The sequence below is a fragment of the Pelobates fuscus genome, chromosome 11 (genome assembly GCF_036172605.1).
Source record: "Pelobates fuscus isolate aPelFus1 chromosome 11, aPelFus1.pri, whole genome shotgun sequence".
NCBI lineage: Eukaryota > Metazoa > Chordata > Amphibia > Anura > Pelobatidae > Pelobates > Pelobates fuscus.
The window spans coordinates 92,131,704-92,154,103 of NC_086327.1; the positions used below are offsets into that span (position 1 = coordinate 92,131,704).

Consider the following 22,400-nt stretch of genomic DNA (forward strand, 5'->3'; position numbering starts at 1 on the left):
TTGGGACATTTCGACATGGGCCTCACCAATATCGGCTGCAGGCATGGGATGACTCTCCTGCACGGTCACTACCGCATAGCGACATGGTCAGCCGCCTCGTCATCACAGCTACGTGATCACAGTGGACTATGTCCTGCTAAATTCTTGAGCCTAAACCCTCTGAGACAGACAACCGAAGTCCATGTAATGATATGTCTACTATGTTATGTTTATTACTCAGCAAATTTGCTCGCATAATACTTGAATACCATATGCCTTACTGTCGAACTAGGTTGTCCTCCTATACAAATGGTTATGACGTCGATTAGCATTATTATTATTGTTTCTCATACCCATTCGCCCAATAGGCCCTTAAGATGTGTCTGCACCATTTAAAATGGCTGCCTCTCTACTCCCCTTCCCAAGCCTTTACCACATCAAATAGGTTTATGACTGAAACTAACAAGTGGAGCACATATTACGTCTGCTTGTCGAGAGTTAACATAGTCAGCCAGTTGGCAGCAAATGCCTGCTGATTAATCTTCCTTCCATGCTCACATGTACCTAGCGGGGTCTTTAATGTTAACCGTTCTATGTCTGCAGTTAGGGTAGCCTTTGTGTCTTCTAACTAGTTAAACACTACTAACCTGTATCTTAACAAATGCTAAGCAGAAGACTGTAACTCATGTTTAACCTCCCTGACACAGCACTGCTGATTGGGTTAAATGTTAATGCCAGATCACGACAGTATTTTGTGTACCCAACCCTGAGAGCCAAAACTGCCCTATAGTTGCAATCAGGGTCACTTTCAAACAGAATGTTTTTGCATGGACAAATCTGCCTACTATATCAGCTCTGTTAAGCCTGCATAGCCCTCTGTGTGTTCATATGGTTCACAAATGTCATCAAGCTTGTATTACTATGTGGTTCCTATGACGTTATAAAACATAAAAATATGGCAGTCTTTCTTAGGAGTGCACAACGCTCGAACCTGTTATTATTAACTCATGTAATCCAAAATGCCTCCTTTTTCACTTCTGTATCCCATAACGCATGTGCCATAATAAAAGAAAGATTTACAAAAAAAAAATAGCTGAACTGCAAACATTCTCTAAGTCAGCTATGCTTTCAGTTGTGTGATATATACACTCACCAAGTCAAAAATGCTATAAAATGTAACACTTACCCTTAAAGTAAGGGTAAAGATGTGCAACCTATAGAAATAAAGACATATATAGTGCAATATGACCAATATTTTCTGTGAATATTTCTTTAATTGGATACACTCACGTTTGGCAGAGCCTACTAGGGACTGGCTCAGATCTCATAAAGAAATATGTGCTTAGGTGACACTGTCCCTCGTCCTCTGTGTCTTCTTAAGCTTGTAAAGAAAAAATGTGGAGAATTTCCTAGTGGAATATTCAAATTAAATTGCAGAATACAGAGAATTGCAAACTGCTCATCGTTTATAGAGCCTGCTATACCTGGCTCCTAGTATGTAGACAGTTGTGTCTGTATAGGGGAACTGGACCAAATAGTTGGATGGAGTCCACAGCAAGGATCTAAAATAAACAATTTATTACAATATAAAAATTCAAATAAGCAATAAAACAAATATTGAAATAATGTCGAAACCAAATTCTCCAGCAGAACTCCCGAGACGCGTTTCGCCGATAGAATGGCTTTATCAATCTATGTAATGTCCAACAGATCCAGTTTCCTTTTTTAAATCCATCTGTCCGTCCTTATTGGTTGATTGTTACGTTACACGTCCAATCACCGCGTTCCTGGACGATGTCATCCGATCCAAGTGCAGTTGTTCTATCCAGATTGTGTAACCAATGCTTTCAGTTTGGCTGCTTTTGGTTTTAAATGTTAAATTCACTTTAAATTCTGACTTTAGTGAATAACCCTGTACGTGTGAATTAGAACGTCTGGAATCGAGATTTTTTTTTTTTTTTTTTTTCAAGCCTCAAATTTTCCATCAGCTTAGGGCAGGATGATATTGCATTTTGGAAAACCACAATTTTGCATTTCACTGCTATTAAAATAGTGCATTGGGAATTCACTTCCTCTGCACAATATGTAGGAGAAATGCACACTCAACAAATCACAGGAGCATTTTTCACGGATATTGTGAGGTGTGGAAATTGTGTCTACATGTAAATTTCCAAACAATAAGTAGATTACTTTTTCATAAAAGCAGACATTTGCAACACGCTCTAAATGTGGCCGATAAACGGAAACAACCTTTTTGATTTTTGGTTTGTTAAGTAGTTTGCTGCCACCCAGTGGTCAGAGTAGGGTAATTGATTTCAAATGTATTAATCTATTTCCTTAGAAAGATGTTATAAATCATTTCTATCCTCATGCCTTTGGAGATTTTATAATTATTACACAATTAGAACCTGACATTCAGTTTTACTTGACAAGTTGACAGTTGTGAAATGCTACCTTTGCAAATTTTTCAGGGAGGTTTAGAAATATGAACATAGCGCGCATCCGCCCATATCTAACGCCTGACGCGGCTAAGGTACTGGTTCATGCTGTTGTTCTCTCTCGCCTTGACTATTGCAATCCCCTTCTCACCGGTCTTACATGTTCCCAGCTTGCACCGCTGCAATCTATAATGAATGCGGCTGCGAGGCTTATTTTCCTGTCCGGTCGCACCTCCCACGCCTCCACACTCTGTCAGTCACTTCATTGGCTTCCAGTTAGATACAGGGCCCAATTCAAAATTCTGGCGCTTGCTTACAAATCCCTACATAATGCTGCTCCAACATACCTATCCTCCCTCATACACAAGTATGTCCCGTCGAGACCCCTGCGCTCAGCCCAAGACCTACGCCTATCCTCTGCCCGGATCCTCACCTCTGATGCTCGCCTTCAAGACTTCTCTAGGACTGCACCTATTCTGTGGAACTCCCTTCCCTCCTCAATCAGACTTTCACCCAGCCTCCACTCCTTCAAAAAATCTTTGAAAACTCACTTCTTCATTAAAGTGTATCAATTAAACTGTCAGCAGGCTTCTCATCCCCCACACCTCCTGACTCCTTTCCTGCAACTGTCAAAAATGACATACCAAGCACTCAATAAACCCTTCTCTAACAAACTATTTAATTCCCCTACTCTAACCCTTTGTGTCACTATACCCCACTCCCTCTAGCATGTAAGCTCATCGAGCAGGGCCCTCAACCCCCTCTGTTCCTGTACTTCCAGTGGTCGGATCTCAATTATGTGTCTGTTAGTCCACCCATTGTACAGCGCTACGGAATTTGTTGGCGCTATATAAATAATAAAATAATAAAAATAATAATAAGCATAGAGGCCGAAGTAAAGATTTTGTCACAATACCGTAGACCTGACAAAAACAGGAATAAAGAAATGGTTGAGTGCACCACTTATGGTGTTAAAAAAAACAATGCAGCTTCATAAAAATGCCAACAGATTGTACAATTCTATCAGTATGTGGTCTATTTTCCCACATACAACAGTTAAAGTAACAATAACTATGTGTACTATATAAGATGTTGTAAGCTGATAGAACAGCCTTCAGATAACCCCTGCAATGCACTAAATGTGTCGGTGCCCTCTTTACTTCTTTCTCGATCAATGTAAGAATGATGCAAAAAAAAATCTTCAAAAATGCTTAGGAAGTGAAGGGATTCGGGGACAGCTGTACTCCATCCGTCTGCAGAGATAAAGTTGGAAATATTGTATTTTGCATTGCTTAGCAAAAGGAAGGTGTTAAATAGATATGTAAAATTAATTTACAGTAATCTGCTACACTTCCTAGAATACTTCATATGTCAACCAATGCACAGGACACTTTTTGGGCAGACTAGATTCTCACCTGCCGTCACATTGTATGTTTCTATGTAGTTATGGGCGCCAAGATAGGCAGTTAATTTTTACATTGGAAGATTGAAAAAGGTTAAGATAGATATTCTCAGTATTAATATTTTAAGCACACCCCTACTGTGTATGTTATTTTTTTCATTTAGTACGGCTGTGGCCAAGTGAAAAGGCAGGACCAGGGTGAGGGCAAAGTTGGGGCAGAAAGCATGCGGTCACCAGGGGTGCTAACCACAGTAATCAGGGGTGCTAACCACAGGTCCACCACCTATTGAGTCAGAGAGCAGCCGTTGGGATTTCCAGCCTGTGCATTACACACAGTCAGCATACATTACACACAGCCAGCGTGTATTACGCACAGCCAGCATACATTACACACAGCCAACACACACCATACACTACACACATCCAGCACACATTACACACAGGCAGCATGCATTACACACAGCCAACACACACACACATCCAGCACACATTACACACAGCCAGCATGCATTACACACAGCCAATACACCATGCACTACTCACAGCCAGCACAAATTTCACACAGCCAGCATACATTACACACAGCCAACACACACCATACACTACACACAGCCAGCATACATTACACACAGCCAACACACACCATACACTACACACAGCCAGCATACATTACACACAGCCAACACACACCATACACTACACACAGCCAGCATACATTACACACAGAAACCAACACACCACACACACAAACACTGCAGACACATTGTGGGGGCAGTGTGAGTGGCTATAAGGGGGCAGAGGGTGAGACTGTCAGTGTTATTTACTAAAACTGAAATTTAAAATTTAGGGAAAAAAAGTTGTGGCTATAGCAGAGTTGGTCAATTTTTCCAGACCAGATATTTTGCTTAATTTTTTTCCCATTCGGATTTTGTTTGTAAAAATGCAGAATTCAGTAAATAAACCTCTCAATATCCAAGGCTCCAGGCAGGTACCCCAATCTTTCTAATTCAAATTATTTTGTGTGCCGAGACAAGTAGATTATCATTAAGGACATGTAGACATGCTACCCCTTTAGTCCAATGGGTTTTTTTATTTGTTGTTTTTTAATATCTTGATTAATGTATGTACGGTGTGTATGTTGGCTGGTAACGTATCTGTGTAATATTCAATTAATCGTATAAAATATAATAAATATGAGAGAGAGAGAGCATAGCCATATCATTGATATATAGAACATGTGGTCAACCTGTTATGTATGTTGCTTCATTCATGATTGACTTACTGATCAGTTCATTATTCTAGGGAATTTGATAATATGGGCAGCATTAAGCCGCCTGACACAATTTCATTTACCAACCCACATTTGTATTGCCTCCTCCTCGTTTAAACTGTGATAATGCCGTACATGGGTGGTTCTGCTTCTGGGTCCTCCATTGTTTCTTATACCCTTACAGATTGTACCCTTTAAACCAAAATAAATTCCAAAATAGAAGTCCGGAAACTTGTCACTGTTTGGACAGTATTTTAATGATACCCAAGACAGTAATTTAAGTGTATTACCATTGAGACACTAACTAACCAAATATTATATTGTGTATTGCATTTTTCTACAACGTTGGCTTATTCTAGAACATCTTGCTTCTGGATAGAAATCTAGAAAATAAAGTTCTAGCAAAATAGCGCATGATCTGCGTGATAAAGCTTTCTTGGCTGTACACATTGCACTCATTAATACAGTGATGGCAACACTGATATTTGATTGGTTGAAAATCATGGGGAATGAAGTTCACAAACTTGTACAGTGCCAAATGTGGCCATCAATGCCACAAATACCAGCTATATACTACCGCAAGCAGGGGTAGGCCAACTCATTGCTCTGGACATCTCTGTAGACTGAACAATCTGATTCCTATTCATCACTGAATAATTATCATCAATCGTGTAAAAAGGGGGTTGGGTGGCAGACCCCCCAGGTATTTTTGTGAACTGCGTGAAAAACCACCCTAGTTATGGCAGTTTAACTGCTTTCAGCAACCTTCCCAGTGATAGCATACCATTTGTAAACAAACTCAAAATAAATGTATTTTAACCTTACCCTCATGACGGTATAAAAACGGCAGAAGAGATAAACAACACTGGCAGTTATAACAAATAAGAATAACAATAATATATATATATATATATACATAAAACGCAACACTTGGAAGGTGGGTGACTATAACTAAACTATGATTAAACTAAAAAGAAAATTGTACGGTCATTCTAATGTTAGCACAAATCATAAAATATATTTATTGAGTAAATTAAAACCAAATTATGTTTTTAATTTAGTCAATAAACATATATTTTGATTTGTACTACAATTAGCGCAATTGCACCGTTTTTGTTTTTGTTTTTGAAATGCACCATTTGTGTCTGTACAAACCTTGTAGTTTGATACATACTCTCTAATAGCGTGCTGGACTTTCTGCCCCCCCCCCCCCCCCCCCAAAAAAAAACATTTAAGAATTCTTACACTGATAACTGAAGCATCCTTTAAACTTTGCTTGTTTCTCCAGATTGAGAGGAAATAATGACACTGTCACAAGCATATATATTATCTGAGTACATATCTGAATACCACTTGCATTTGTTCCCTCGGAGATTAGCAAACTGGGGACATAGAATCTTTACCAAAAAAAGAAAAGTCTTCAGTGGGAGACATACAAGCAAATGTATAGGTCATTCGGAAACGTGTGCTAGCTCTGCCCCATGTCCTTACTCCACTCGTTAGATTCATTTCCTCTGGTATAATATGCAAATAATTAATTTTACAAAAGAGAAATCATGACATCATGTTTCTAGAGTACACGCGTGCCTCTCTAAATCTGTGGGTTTGTAGCCAGCAAAAATAAAACATAACATAGTTACTAAATTAGTCAGAGCGAACTTGACATATTCCACTGACGTCTTTTAAGTGATTATATATTCACTAAACAGCAAGTTGAGGCAAAAAACTATTTTTGTAAAATGTTACCTAAAATGCGGAAATTGGAAAAAAAAATCTGTCTATCTATCTAGTCATATTTATAAAATATGAGAGAATTAGAACAATTCTGGTGAAAATATATATATATTCTTTTTTACAGTTATTGCAAAAATAGCACATTGCACCCAAACTACTCAGATTGTTCCTTTATAAATATATTTTGTGTGCAAGGTAGATAAACAATACACTAAAGAGGAACTGATACTATTTAAATATTGTTTTTACTTATCCCACAAATATATATATTTTCGAGGTGTGAAAAATATATTTAAATTTAGAAATTTTCACCTGCTTTTTCTGCAACTGGTCACTTCCATCTTATCTCCCTGTCAATCACTGCTTCAGTAGAAAAATGTGTAGACTATCTCTTCTTGGGCAATACCGATGGGTCCCTATTGTAACTAGTTGCTACACATCCACGATGTTTGAGCTACAGGTAAGATAGCTACAGGAAGGAAAAACACTAAACAGTGAATTGATGCAAATTAACAACAATGAGTTGGCCAACCACTTGATTAATCATCTCTCACGCTACACATTAGCCTTTTTTTTCACGTGGTTACAGTAATTAGGTCATGTGGTGTCATTTCATGAGATCAGTCAAGCCAAAAAGAGCATGGACACTATCATATACGTCAGTAATGTGTATTTTTAGATTGAAAACATGCAGTAAGGGTTCACATAAACTACCATATTTATTTATTTCCCTGATATTAAATATATGTTATCTTTTACGTAATGCTACTGCCGCTGCAGACTTTTTGACCTGTGCATATAAATAATAATAAATGATATGACTCCATATATTGTGATATTATAATAACATGGAATTCCCTAGCAAAATATGGTTGTGTCTCATAAATCTGCATATGTTTTCATACAATTTGGCTTTCATCTCTCTATTTAAGGCTCCCAAAATGAAGACGCCCAGTGTGGTGACTGTCTACCTGGATTCTACGAAAGTGAAAATGATTGCCTGCCCTGCCCTCAGTATGTCTAATTAAAATTTTACTGACAAATTGTGAATTTTACTGACAAATTGTGAAAATTAATTTGAAATTTTGGATCAAAATAGCCAGATTCAAAGTATGACCCGATTTTAATATTTTTCAAATGATTTAATATTTTTTAGATGATCTACTAAAATGATTTAATATTTTGAAAGTATGTTTATACTTTAAAGTTCTGATGTATTGATATAATTTTATATATGATATTTTAAATGTATTTTGATATTTAAAAGAAATTTTTATTTTAAAAATTCCAAAAATTTAAAATCATGTCGAAAGCTTAGCCAACAATATTAAATTGAGGCCTATAGGCCTATCTTTGCACTTCAGATATTTGGCCTATAACAACAATTTACAGACACCTTAGTAGATAAACCAATGGGAGTTATCTTCTGTAGTATTTTTTGGAAATATGTTTTTGTCATTACTACAAAATAAAAAAATATTTATCATGGGAAAATGGTTTCTAGCAAAATACATTGTTTTATCAGGTCTGATTTATTAAAATGAAACCAATTCTTTAACTCTAGAGATTTATGTAGCAGAGTAACTTTTCCACTAAGTAGGTTGTCCAGCTTGTCTCCCCATCCTAATCTCAATGGGTTCCCAAGAACAGGTACATCGACAATTCTTCATATTCCAGGCTACTTCCCTTATAAGTTATATACTGTAACATCACTTCTCTAGAAATTATTTGGATTGTGATAAGTCTAATAAAAGTTTTTCTGTACAATTCCTATCTTATATTATGTAGCAATACTTACCCCATCCTCACACCGAACGAAATAACTATTCACATATTCGTAGCGCATTCTTAAAGACAAACATGGGGCGTAACATCCTTTCCAGCTTGGCTTGGTCCATGTCAGTCTAGCGTCCTCATTCACGCATGTTTTATAGACGCAGGCATGACGTGGTCCAATCAAATCACACATAACAGTATTTAAACTCATCTGGCCCCATTTACTGTGCCCTATTGTGGTTTCTGCTCTAAGTACCCTTCAGTGCGTTCCTTGTTACATTGTGATGTTTCTGGTATTGACCTTGGCTAATGAGTTTGACTCCGAGTTTCTCTGTAAGCCTTTTCTGACTTTTTTACCTGTATGTTTGATGTATCGGTTTATCTGACTACCACTAGTTCTTGCTTACGTAGTCTCTCTGTTATCCTGACCTAGGCTTGTATTTTACTACGCTTCCACTCTATTGTATATGAAATCCAGCCATTCTAAGGACCTGTAATACGTCTATTCTGTCCAGTCTGTAACTGTTATCCTAGACTCTGCTTATTGGGGCCACTGATCTGGATCTACATATCTCATTTTGCACTTTAGGGGTCCAGAAGATTTAGTCTAGTCCTCAAAATGCTCTTTCCATAATCTACACCAAAATTGTCTAACTTTGACCCTCCATCTTTTTTTTGCACTGGATTTCTTATATTTCACCACCACATTTGCAGGGTTATAGACAAAAGTGAAAATGTAAAAATGTATTTCAAAATGAAGGTAATGGTAACCAAAATGTAAAAATTCTCAATTGTCCTCTATAGTCCCTATTTGGCTTCTTTGGGCTTAAATTTGAAGTTCACTTTGAATGCTCACTGTTCGCTCTAGTTACATAAAATACAAATCTAAAGCTTTTACAACCCATCTTAGAGTCAATTTGTTAATTTTGTACACAAAAGTGCCTGGAGTAAGAGATAGTATTACATTTGAAGAATAGTTCACACAAACAATACATAATAATATATCGCTTTGTCAAAAATAGCTTCAAGCTATGCAACATATGCGTGCACTATCAGCTTCCAAAATGTCAGTCAGCTTTACAAGGTCTCTCGTGTATCTACCCTCAGGCACAGAATTGTTTTTGTTGTTTTACCCTTTCACTGGCATGGCTTTAATGATGTATCATGCACACATATGGGAATTCACCAATATTTTTGAGAAGAATTAACTGTCAGTTTATTAGCAAATCTCCTGGGATTGTGCTATTGATCAAACTTGACAATCAGTAGCATTTGGAGGTTATTGTGCATGCGCGGCAAAATGCCGCACTACGCCAATCAGCATCTCCTCATAGAGATGCATTGAATCAATGCATCTCTACGAGGATCATTCCTCACCTCCATGCAAATGGCAAAGATTCTGAATGGCAGTGTGCTGCACTACCCCAGGAAGCACTTCTAGTTGCCGTCTGAGGAGTGGCCACAGGAGGTGTTTCTAACCAGTATTGTAAACACTGCCTTTTCTCTGAAAAGGCAGTGTTTACATTAAAAAGCTTGCGGGGACTGACTATACTCACAAGAACAACTATAATATGCTGCAGTTGTTCTGGTAACTATAGTGTCCCTTTAATTTAGGGAAGAGCAGGACAGAAACATAGCCCAGAGAAACCAATGACTTGTTGACACACAGATATGAATACATTACCATTCACTTTAGTGGTGGGGTTGCCAGATTGCATGCTTCATGGTTATATTGTGCCAATATTGTATGAATGTAAATGTGTAAGAGTGTGTCCAGGCCCTTGTAGTACAAGATCTCAGTAGGTTGTCTTCTCCAACTAAACTCTTGCTTATAGAGATATGTATTTCCTTTTTTTTTCAGATCAGATCAAAATATGTGTGGAAATGAAACTAACCCAGAATGTATAAAGATATGTAAAGCAAGCAATCCTGGTAAGATCATTTAGGGCAGTGCTATAAGCATGGCTGGAAATGGTTTAGTTCAGTTACTCAGAAATCTTCCCTTAGCAGTATAGGAATGGGCATGGTTTCCTGTTTTGTGGTGACAAAGTAAGGTATTTTCAGCCCCACTGTCAGATTTGAAGGCTCCTGTTGTAATTTGAGAGACGGTGCTCAAATTTTTCTCTGAAAACTGCTTAAAGAGAGTTCTAGAATGGGAACATTTCAGATTTACCCAGGAGGCTCCATATATATCTGCTAATTGTGGTGCCACAAAAGCATTGTATGAAACCATTTAAAGGGGAACATATATTACATTAACATCACTGAACAAAACATTGAAAATGACATAACATTTGTGTTAATCTATTTTTTTCACGAGACACTTAGTCTTCTTTTAAAATTATAGTAAATATTGAGCAAATTACATCATAATCCAGTTCAGACAAAGCAAAGCCAGGGCAAACATTTCAAATGAAGAGGAGAAATAGAAACAGTGTGTAATTCTTCTTCTTCTCTTTATACGTTTTCTGTGCTAAGTGCAAAATGAAAGGACAGAAATGATTGGCAGAGAGATATGATAGAGGCATTTGGTTGCAGGATAAAGAGGTATAGATTTCTACATGCAATATTATTTATTATGCTTCACAAATATATTTTTTAAAAAGAGGGATAAGTAAATATAATCTTAAAAATCCTCTTTAATAAGAATATGGCGTCTAGCCACCCCAATCTCTTTCTACTCTTTCCAGTGCAGTGGTAATCTCTTAACCCACGGGTCGGCAACCTTTGGGACTCCAGATATTGTGGCCTATGTCTCCCCTGATGCTTTGCCAGCATTATGGCTATAACATTTTTCATTTTTTTTTTCATTTTTAAATTCATAATATCCAATTTGGGACCCAGAATATCTTAGAGATAAAAGAAAAAGCATCTTCATGCCCTAGAAGAACAAGAGAATGGGTTCTGACGCTTTATTAAAATCCCAGGTTTGGATTGAGGGTGAACCGCAGTGCACAGTTTTGGGTTTGTGGCAATACTACAACAATTAATGTTTGTGAGTGTATTTTGTTTGTTGATTATTATGGACAATGATAACCAACGTTGGCACTGCAGATGTCTGCAAACTACATTTACAATGAGATTCAGGAAAACATGTTACACAGGTATAAACATGGTCAAGGCTAAGGTTAAAGCAGTCCTGTCACCTTTTTTGACTTCACCCCTGAGCTTCTCATATGGTCTTCTGAGCTCCCTTAAGTCCCCTAATGCTTGCATCGTGCCCTTGGTTGGTACTACTCACTTTTTGAATGTGTTGCTAGTCACATTGGATCTTCATTTGTAGCCTTAATTTTACAAATTCCTACATAGAACGTGCTGGGAATCTGCTTTGCCCTTGCTAGGGCTTGTGCATCAAATCGCATGCATGCCCAGTTCACTGAAATCATCATTGGTGATTACATGCTCAGGTGGGGTGCCTGGACCCCACTTCTGACCATTGCTGAGAAGAATTGAAGACAGAGGTGACTAAAGAGTTAGACAGCCAATGGCAGAGTTGACTAATGACTTGGAGTGTGACAACATTTGTCAACCTGTGGTTTATACATAAGAGAAAGAAGTATTTAGAACTCTGCAAGGAAACATTAAAGAAAAAAGCCCAGTGTGACACAATATAGCAAGATGGAGAAGATAAAAAATGTTACAGAGCCACTTTAGTGATACTACAAGTATAAGACTTGAACTTTTATGGATGAATGGAAAAAAAAAACATGTCAGTTCTTTTAAGACTTCCCGTTGAGTAATTTTTAATAAATATATGCAAAAATCAACATTTTGACTCTATAGGGTCACTATCAATACATATATGTATAATTACATTAGCCAATATATGCATGCATGTTTCTTAAATGTGTTTTGGCAATCTGTAGGGTTTTTGCGGTTTTATATAATAATTGTTTTCATATCAAGCTCTGTAACAGCTCAACATACAGTAATATCCATGATGTACAATTATTTCAGCTGAATTGTTCAGCCATTTTTGTCACCTATTTTTAGCAGTGAAATTATATTTTATTTAATTTATTATCATGTTTGAAGGAAGACATGTCACCAACACATTCTTCTTTTGAATGGGAGGGGCCTTTATACGTAAACATGACCTTAGCAATATTAACCCTGCGATGGCTTATCGTGGCTCCCTCAATATTTGTGAACGACTTCTCCCAAGATATTTAGCCGATCTTTAGATTATCTGTGCATCGTGGAAAATTCACAAAACATCTAAGAGCCAAAGGTAGCTAATGGGCTGTATTATCTAATGGTGAATGATTATACAACAATGTGATGATCTCTCGTTTTCCTTCTTCAGGTCTAGATTCCTCTGTGCCATACATAATATCGGGCATTCTACTTTTCCTTTTGTTGCCCGTTGGAGGTTTTCTCATTCATCATCATAAAAAAAAGAAGACAGAATCTCTGGGTAAGTTAATATTCACTGGATAATTGTTAAAATGTTGTGGTATTCAAAATTATTGTTCAGTGCTTTGAGTTTTTATTTGCATTTAAAGGACCACTATAGGCACCCAGACCACTTCAGCTCAATGAAGTGGTCTGGGTGCCAGGTCCCTCTAGTTTTAACCCTGCAGCTGTAAACATAGCAGTTTCAGAGAAACCGCTATGTTTCACTGAGGGTTAATCCAGGCTCTAGTGGCTGTCTCACTGACAGCCGACAGAGGCCGCTTCCACGATTCTCACTGTGAAAATCACAGTGAGAAGACGCTGGACGTCCATAGGAAAGCATTGAGTAATGCTTTCCTATGGGCGGCTTGAATGCGCGCGCGACTCTTGCGCATTCGGAGCTGACTTCGGCAGAGGGAGGAGAGTTCCCCAACGCCGACGGAGGCGGCGCTGGAGAAAGGTAAATGGCTGAAGGGGTTTTAACCTCTTCAGCCCACCGGGAGGTGGGCCATGAGGATGTGGGGTCCTAATGACCCTATAGTGCCAGGAAAACAAGTTTGTTTTCCTGGCACTATAGTGCTCCTTTAAATATAGCTATTATTAGCATAATGTGTTTTTTTATTTTTATTTTTGAGCTTGCTAATTGATGTATGCTGTTTTCACCTGTTCCATTCTTGATGTCAATTTCAACGTGTAATTCCATTTTGAATTTAAATTGCCTTTTTCATCTTCGGTGGTCTTTCCATATTTTGAGAAGACACCCAATGACTGCATCTCCATTTGGTGTGACGTTGCCCAGGGATGCAGCTGAATGGAAATATACTTATCTGAAGCTTCATCCACCAGTGGTGACATCAATTCAACTCCATCCTTTGGTCATGTTTGTCACCTTGACACATGACAAATCCATAAAACAAATTAGTCCCTATTTTGTCTTATGTTTTTTGACCATCAACATGAATAATCCCTAATAAGAATCTATCTTTATGAAATATTAAAATCAATATTGCTGTTTTTTAAATATTTATTTAATGTCATCTTATGTTACTTTTTTTAATGCACACAGATCCTATTAGGGAGATTACGAAATGGTGATAATACATTGGAGATTTTCTATATCTACCTGAGGATATACACTAGAGGGAGTACTCTCTGTTGCTGTCCTCTTAGCAAATTTCCTTCAAAGATATTCACAATATCTATTATTTAGGTGATATTTTATCTCTGTCTATTAAGCTATGAAAATAGAATGTAAGACTCTATATACAAACATGGCCTGATGATTTAATAATAATAATGTACATGCAGTTTTTCTTAAGGGTAGCTTATCCAGCAATGAAACGATAAATAGAAACACAATATGTAATATATAAATGCATAATACGAGTCACTTGCCTCAATTTACTGATCAGATTACTAGTCATGGTCAATATCGAAGAATCACTGCCCATCTAAGGCAACCTCTCAAATATGTCAATCATGCAGCCTAAAACACCAGTTATATTATATGGGTCTTTTTAAACTAGGTACCACCATTGCTAATTTGTTCAGTAATGCTTACTCTTTATCTTATCATGCTCTTATCTCATCTTATATATATATATTTTAATGGTCTTCAGTGATTTTGCCATTTCAGTCACTTCCAGCCTTAAAAGAAAAAGTGCCTTTTGGAAGGGAGGGATGATAGACTATTACTTTTAACTCATCTGCTTCATCTATGTGAAATAAAATATACTTTATGAGACACCATCCTACTGATGGGGCAACATACTAAGTAGTTGAGGTTCATTTGTAGTTGACCAGGGTACATACAGTTGCAAGAAAAAGTATGTGAACCCTTTGGAATGATATGGATTTCTGCACAAATTGGTCATAAAATGTGATCTGATCATCATCTAAGTCACAACAATAAACAATCACAGTCTGCTTAAACTAATAACACACAAAGAATGAAATGTTGCCATGTTTTTATTGAACACATCATGTAAACATTCACAGTGCAGGTGGAAAAAGTATGTGAACCTCTAAACTTATGACATCTGCAATTGGAGTGAGATGTCAGCCAACAATCAATGAGATGAGATTGGAGGTGTTGGTTACAGCTGCCCTGCCCTTTAAAAAACACACACCAGTTCTGGGTTTGCTTTTCACAAGAAGCATTGCCTGATGTGAATGATGCCTCACACAAAAGAGCTCTCAGAAGACCTACGATTAAGAATTGTTGACTTGCATAAAGCTGGAAAGGGTTATAAAAGTATCTCCAAACGCCTTGCTGTTCATCAGTCCACGGTAAGACAAATTGTCTATAAATGGAGAAAGTTCAGCACTGCTGCTACTCTCCCTAGGAGTGGCCTTCCAGTAAAGATGACTGCAAGAGCACAGCACAGACTGCTCAATGAGGTGAAGAAAAATCCTAGAGTGTCAGCTAAAGACTTACAAAAGTCACTGGCAAATGCTAACATCCCTGTTAGCGAATCTACAATACGTAAAACACTAAACGAGAATGGATTTCATGGGAGGATACCACAGAGGAAGCCACTGCTGTCCAAACAAAACATTGCTGCATATTTACAGTTTGCACAAGAGCACCTGGATGTTCCACAGCAGTACTGGCAAAATATTCTGTGGACAGATGAACCAAAGTTGAGTTGTTTGGAAGAAACACACAACACTATGTGTGGCGAAAAAGAGGCACAGCACACCAACATCAAAACCTCATCCCAACTGTGAAGTATGGTGGTGGGGGCATCTTGGTTTGGGGCTGCTTTGCTGCATCAGGGGCTGGACAGATTGCTATCATCGAAGGAAAAATGAATTCCCAAGTTTATCAAGACATTTTGCAGGAGAACTTAAGGCTATCTGTCTACCAGCTGAAGCTCAACAGAAGATGGGTGTTGCAACAGGACAATGACCCAAAGCATAGAAGTAAATCAACAACAGAATGGCTTAAACAGAAGAAAATACGCCTTCTGAAGTGGCCCAGTCAGAGTCCTGACCTCAACCCGATTGAGATGCTGTGGCATAACCTTAAGAAAGTGATTCACACCAGACATCCCAAGAATATTGCTGAACTGAAACAATTCTGTAAAGAGGAATTACTCCTGACCGTTGTGCACATCTGATCTGCAACAGGAAACATTTGGTTGAAGTTATTGCTGCCAAAGCAGGTTCAACCAGTTATTAAATCCAAGGGTTCACATACTTTTTCCACCTGCACTGTGAGTGTTTACATGGTGTGTTAAATAAAAACATGGCAACATTTAATCATTTGTGTGTTATTAGTTTAAGCAGACTGTGATTGTCTGTTGTTGTGACTTAGATGATGATCAGATAACATTTTATGACCAATTTGTGCAGAAATCCATATCATTCCAAAGGGTTCACATACTTTTCTTGCAACTGTATAGCCAATACACCATCAAATATGTTTTTGAAATGTACATCAAGTGATAGTTCAAATAAATCACAAACTAGCATGCCTTCAATTATGTACATGTAATGTATCTTTTTTATTCTATATAGAAACACTATTATGGTAATGAATGGGTTAATTGGGCTAATACATGTATTTTTGTGTTTTAGGAAATCACGGTTTTACACTGGTAAGTACACTTTGATTTAGAACACACACGTAGAACACAGTAGTAAGCACTAGTAATCCAATTCAACTATTTGAATCTTGTAATGTCAGAACTTTTGCAGAAAATTGAAGTATGGGTGTAGAATGGTGATCCTGCAGGCATATGACCGGCAAGTAGCGTAGAGCTATATTAGATTGTATAATATTATCTAACACAATTGCATAGATGAAAAAAAAGCCTCAACTGGTTCTACTGTTGATCCAAAAGAAGGTAAAAAAACACAATCGTAAGTGATAATGTAGCCGTAAATGGGAAACGGATTCCAAAATTACATTTACAATATTTAGATATAAAGCACATCATTCCATGGTTTTTTTTTAATGTTCTTACAATAAAGAATCCTTTCTTTTGCAGTAGGAGAAATCTCCTTTATTCAAGAATACATGTGTGACCTTTTGTCCTTCATTAAGACCTATTAATAAACAGATTACCAGAGAGCTCTTTAAATGTATATAATATTACCATATGCTCTCTGAGATGCCTTTTCTTATCCAACTATCATGTCCATCAAGTTAAGTCTTTATTAAATTAAACTGGTTCTACTGTTTCTGTTTCTCCAAAAGAAGGTAAAAAAAAAAATACAACCGGAAGTGATAATGTTGCCATAAATGGGAACATATTCCTTCCTGATTCCAAAATTACATTCATAATATTCAGACATTGTTTAAAGCATCCAGATGTTGTTAACAAATAGGTGCAAAATCTTATAAAACTGCTTTAGACACATAATTCCATGTTTGTTTGTTTTTATAAAAATGTTCTTATGATTAAGAACCCTTTCTTTGGCAGTAGGAGAAATCTCCTTTATTCAAGAATACATTTGTGACCTTTTGTCCTTTGTTAAGACATATTAATAGACAGATTACCAGAGAGCAGTTTACATTTATATAATATCACCATATGCTCTGAGGTGCCTTTTCTTAGTAGATAAAGAAAAGAACGATACATTTTGAATGTTTTGTAAATAATAAAGACTAAATGATATCGATTAGATTTGACATTAGAAAAGTGCTTGTGTGTTTGTGTTTGTGTGTATGTATATATATATATCATAAATATGTTGGTGTAGTAAATGTGATTTGCTTTTAGAGGAGTTGACTTGTAAATCAGCCTTTCTGGGGGGAAAAAGATGGGTTTTTGCTGCTTCTAGAATGCAAAAGGTTAAATTCACATCTTGTCTGATTAGCAAAGTGCAGGTATATTTACCTTCCTGTTTCCTAAAGGTTGCTAGGACACCAGGTCTTTCAGACTAATTACATTTTCAGGGCTGTATGCATGCATTAAATATGGGTTTCATTCATAGTTCATGAAGAGTGCTTTCTCTGTGAGTCATTCTAACAAAACATGGACTTATGCAAAGTTTGCTAAGTCTACATAGGTTCGAACAAATGAACAAGCCATGGAAATCATCTTGCTCATATTATTTGCCAACAATGGACCTTCCCACAAACATATCTAATGACTCGAAGGACAGAACATCAGGGAGGAATTAACCAGTCTGTCTTGTATAGTCACAGTGAGAGAAACATGATAAAGTTATTTGTTTTATTTAAATAAAAACTCTGAGGCTTCTTGAAAGTTGAAATAATACAGTTACATATGTACAAATGATGCCTCTTGTGCAAAATACCTACGTATAAATTCATAAATAAAGGCATTACCTACATGTATCATCATCACATGGGCTTATTTATTATACATATGGACCTATTTATTACATCATTTTATATTAACCATTATTTTATTGACATTTTATCTACCAGTATGTTATTTATAAACATAATGGTGTACCACAAGACTGCCCCAAAACCAACTTCATCTCAGTGACGTTGTTATGAAGGATTAAGTCCCTGAGTGCCCTCCAGGGGCGGACTGAACACTCGGGCAAATCGGTCATGGACCGAGGGCCCGAGGCTCTGGGGGGCCCGCCCCTGCTGCAGTAAGTAAGTAATGGCTGAGCTGGGAAGTTAAACAATCTCCCCAGCCAGCCTGCACTCAGCAAGGGGCCCGCACAGCCTTCCGCGGGCCCCTGCTGCTAAAAATATAATCCTCCGTGCAGGGCACACTGAGAGACAGCTAAGGGGCCTTCCAAAGACCCCACTAGGCTGCCCCTCAACTTGCCTGTCTCAGTGTGAATTCGGCAGAGGCTCCAGGAGCAGAGCCTCTGCCAGAAGAGGAGCACAGCCACACTGAGCTTGTAGGCTGTCCGTAACACTGCTCAGGGCAGCTCCGTGTGACTGTTTCTGCAGGAAGTTAGATCATGCCATGCGGAGCTGCCCTGATCAGTGTTACAGGCAGCATGAGGCACATGAAGCATCCCCCCACCCAGGATAAAGATTCCTCCCTCCCCGGCCAAAGGTAAGACTCAGGGAGGGGGGAATATATATCCTTTTTAAATCTGTTTTTTTTTCTTAATTAATAATGTTTTTAGCATTTATCCCCCCACTACTGCCCCTTAACAGCTCCTATACTTCTCCCACTCATCAACCACAGCCTCACTACCCCTCTATACCCCATATACCCCTGATCCATCTACAACTCCTATTACCCCCAGGTAACCACTACAACTCCTATTACCCCAAGGCACCCACAACTACTGCTTATCACCCACTGCAGCCCCCTATACCCCCTTGCCCCCACTACAACACCTACACCCTGCATCCACCACAGCCCCTACCCCTTGTACCCACCACAACCCCTGCACCCACTACATCCCATACCCCCAGACACCCTCTAGATCCCCATACCCCCTGTACCCAATACAGCCCCTTCCACCCTGCACATACAACAGCCAATACCCTCCTTGCCCCCTCTACAGCCCCTAATATCCCATGCCCCCACTAAGCACCTTTTACCCCATTACAGTCCCTACTCCTAGGCACCCTCTAGGTCCCCATACCCCTTGCACCCACTACAGCCATTACCCCACTTGCCTCTTCTACAGCCCCTATTATTCCATACCCCCACTACAGCCCCCTGCACCCACTACAACTCCTACCCTCAGACACCCTATAGATGCTTTATACCCCCTGCACCCACTACAGCCCCTGTACTTATTACATCCCATTCATCCATTACTGCCCTTACCCCACTACAGTCTCTACCCCCAAGCACCATCTAGATCCCTATACCCCCTGTACCTGTTACCCCTACCACCCTGCACATACTACAACCAATACCCCCCTTTCCTCCTCTACAGCCCCTATTATCACATGCTCCCACTACAGACCCCTATACCCACTACTGCCCCTAACTCCAGGCACCCTCTTAATCCCTATACCCCTTGCACCCACTACAGCCCCTACCAACCTGCACATATTACAGCCAATACCTCCTTGCTCCCTGTAAAGCCCCTATTTTCCCCATTCCTATACTACATTCCCCTATACCCTCAGCACCCACTACAGCCACTACCCTCTGCAGCCCATACCCCCTTACCCCTTAAAGTCATTATTAAACCCTTGCCCCCTCTACAGCCCCTCCCTAACATCCACTACAGCACCTACCGCTCTGCACCCACTACAGCCCCTACCCCAGTGCACCCTTTACAGACCCTCCCACCTACGCACCCTCTTGATCCCCTATACCCCCTTGCTACGTAAACACATAAAAATTACTACCCTATTTAAAAAAAAAAAAAAAAAACATGTATTTAACTATACTCTGAAGACTTACACCAGAGCTCACAATGAATATGCACACAGAAACATTCATTCACTTTACATGCATATTCAATCAAATACACGGTACATCTACACCAACATTTATATTGGTCTACAGGGGGCCCAGGTCCTAATTTTGCCCAGGGGCCCTGACCACTGTCAGTCCGTCCCTGGTGCCCTCTATCCTTAGAGAGTTAAACCATTTTCAATTGGTTTAACCCCCAAAGCTGTTGAGATGAACTTGTTTGGGGGAAGTGTCCCTTCAAGTGTAGTGTAAGGGTTCTACATTTCCCAGTACTGCCTGAGATTAGTGGGACAGAGGCAATTGCTTCAGCAGCTATCAATAAAACAGTGTCACTTCCTCCCGGTGACTGTAACTACCACTATTTTCAGGTCCGAGATTAGTGGAAGTTACAGTCCTTGGTGTTCTGGGAGACAGCCACTTCATCTCTGCCATTACTAAACTTGTGGCAGCTGCTATTTAGGATTGTAACGTCCAGTAATCTCTGAGAAAAACATGCGTATAAGCAACTGGTGGGATGCATGTGAATGCTTAACGCATGTGATGCATGTGTAACAGAGTCTAATCGTGTGACGTATATGTATGTATGAGATGCATGTTTATTGATTGTGGGTGTAATGCTATGTTGATTAGGCTTCAGAAGTGTCCAGTAAATAAAACACCATATATCTAGCCTGACTACCCCTCTGCCCCTCAGCATCCCTCTACTTTCTTGATATAAAAACAATTATTATTCAATATATCATAGATGTGGCATTTATAGGAAGTGGTCACAGTGTGAGATCGCTGGGTAAGGCCACAAAGAGAACCAGGTACATCAGCCTTTACAAAATAAGTACGGTACATATTCCACACTCATTTGCCTAAAGTGTCTTAAAGCAAAACAGTTGCAACTATGCTCCTTTCTATTTTCAGATTCTAGAACTCTCTCCGCCTTTTCTCTCAGGGAAAGGCTGGCAAGCAAGAGGCAAATTTTATAGAAGCTGCACTAATATGAAGAAAAATATCCTGCTGTGCCACTTATGGTCACTAGAGAAATCCACTGTACAAAATGATAAACGCAACACTTTTGTTTTTTCCCCCATGAGCTGAAATCAAAGATCTAAGACTTTTTCTATGCACACAAAAGGTCTATTTCTCTCAAATATTGTTCACAAATCTGTCTAAATCTGTGGCCTTTTATTGTGGCCAGCCTAAGGCACACCTGTGCATTAATCATGCTGTCTAATCAGCATCTTGATATGCCACAACTGTGAGGTGGATGGATTATCTCGGCAAAGGAGATGTGTTCACTAACACAGACTTAGACAGATTTGTGAACAATATTTGAGAGAAATAGGCCTTTTGTGTGCATAGAAAAAGTCTTAGATCTTTGAGTTCAGCTCATGAAAAATGGGGGCAAAAACAAAAGTGTTGCGTCTATAATTTTGTTCAATGTATATTAATGGGACTCTCCAATTCCCACATAAAAAAAATAAAAATAAAATCACAGTTTTGTAGATATACCCACAATGAAAACATGCATTCATTTAATTATGTATTTCTTCGAAAACAGGTTGCAAACTCTGCAGATATCTTGTCTGAAGCCTTTGCAAGCCCTCCCATTCTAACTCCACCCAGACTTCTGTTGTTGTCCAATCACAGACTTCCCGGTGCAGCTCAGTGAGACGTCTTTGCAAGGCAGCTGCTCTGGGCAACCAACTGCTTCTTGAGTTTAGCTCCACTGAACTAATACAACTTATTATATAAAAGTGACAATTTCTAATAAAATCTGATTTTTTTTTTGCAAAATGAAACAATAGGAAAGACTCTTTACACTTAAAGCACTCTAGCAAGTTAAAGTCCCATTAAGTGAAAAACTCCCTTTAAAGTCTAGTCTGTCTGACTAGTTTCTGTACCGCCATTGAATATTCAACAGATACATATGGCTGTCATGGTGGCTAATGTATGTGTTTGTCAAAAGTATAGTTACGGCATCATATTCATATGTTAACAGGTCAATGTGTTTATTTGCTTTACTATTCTGTAAAATATATTTTTAATTTTGTCTTTTCCAGATGACTTAATATACATATTTGTGT

The 22,400-nt window shown here is 38.6% G+C and overlaps 1 protein-coding gene across 1 annotated transcript in view; it reads left to right on the top strand.

The window, feature by feature from the left end:
* TNFRSF25 (TNF receptor superfamily member 25) overlaps positions 1–22,400 on the top strand; it is a 42,240-nt gene that overhangs the window by 14,829 nt on the left and 5,011 nt on the right. Inside the window, exons 5-8 of the mRNA XM_063435590.1 lie at positions 7,756–7,837; positions 10,461–10,531; positions 12,906–13,016; positions 16,577–16,596. Of these exons, the coding sequence (XP_063291660.1) occupies positions 7,756–7,837; positions 10,461–10,531; positions 12,906–13,016; positions 16,577–16,596 (284 nt within the window). The remainder of the gene's footprint in view (positions 1–7,755; positions 7,838–10,460; positions 10,532–12,905; positions 13,017–16,576; positions 16,597–22,400) is intronic.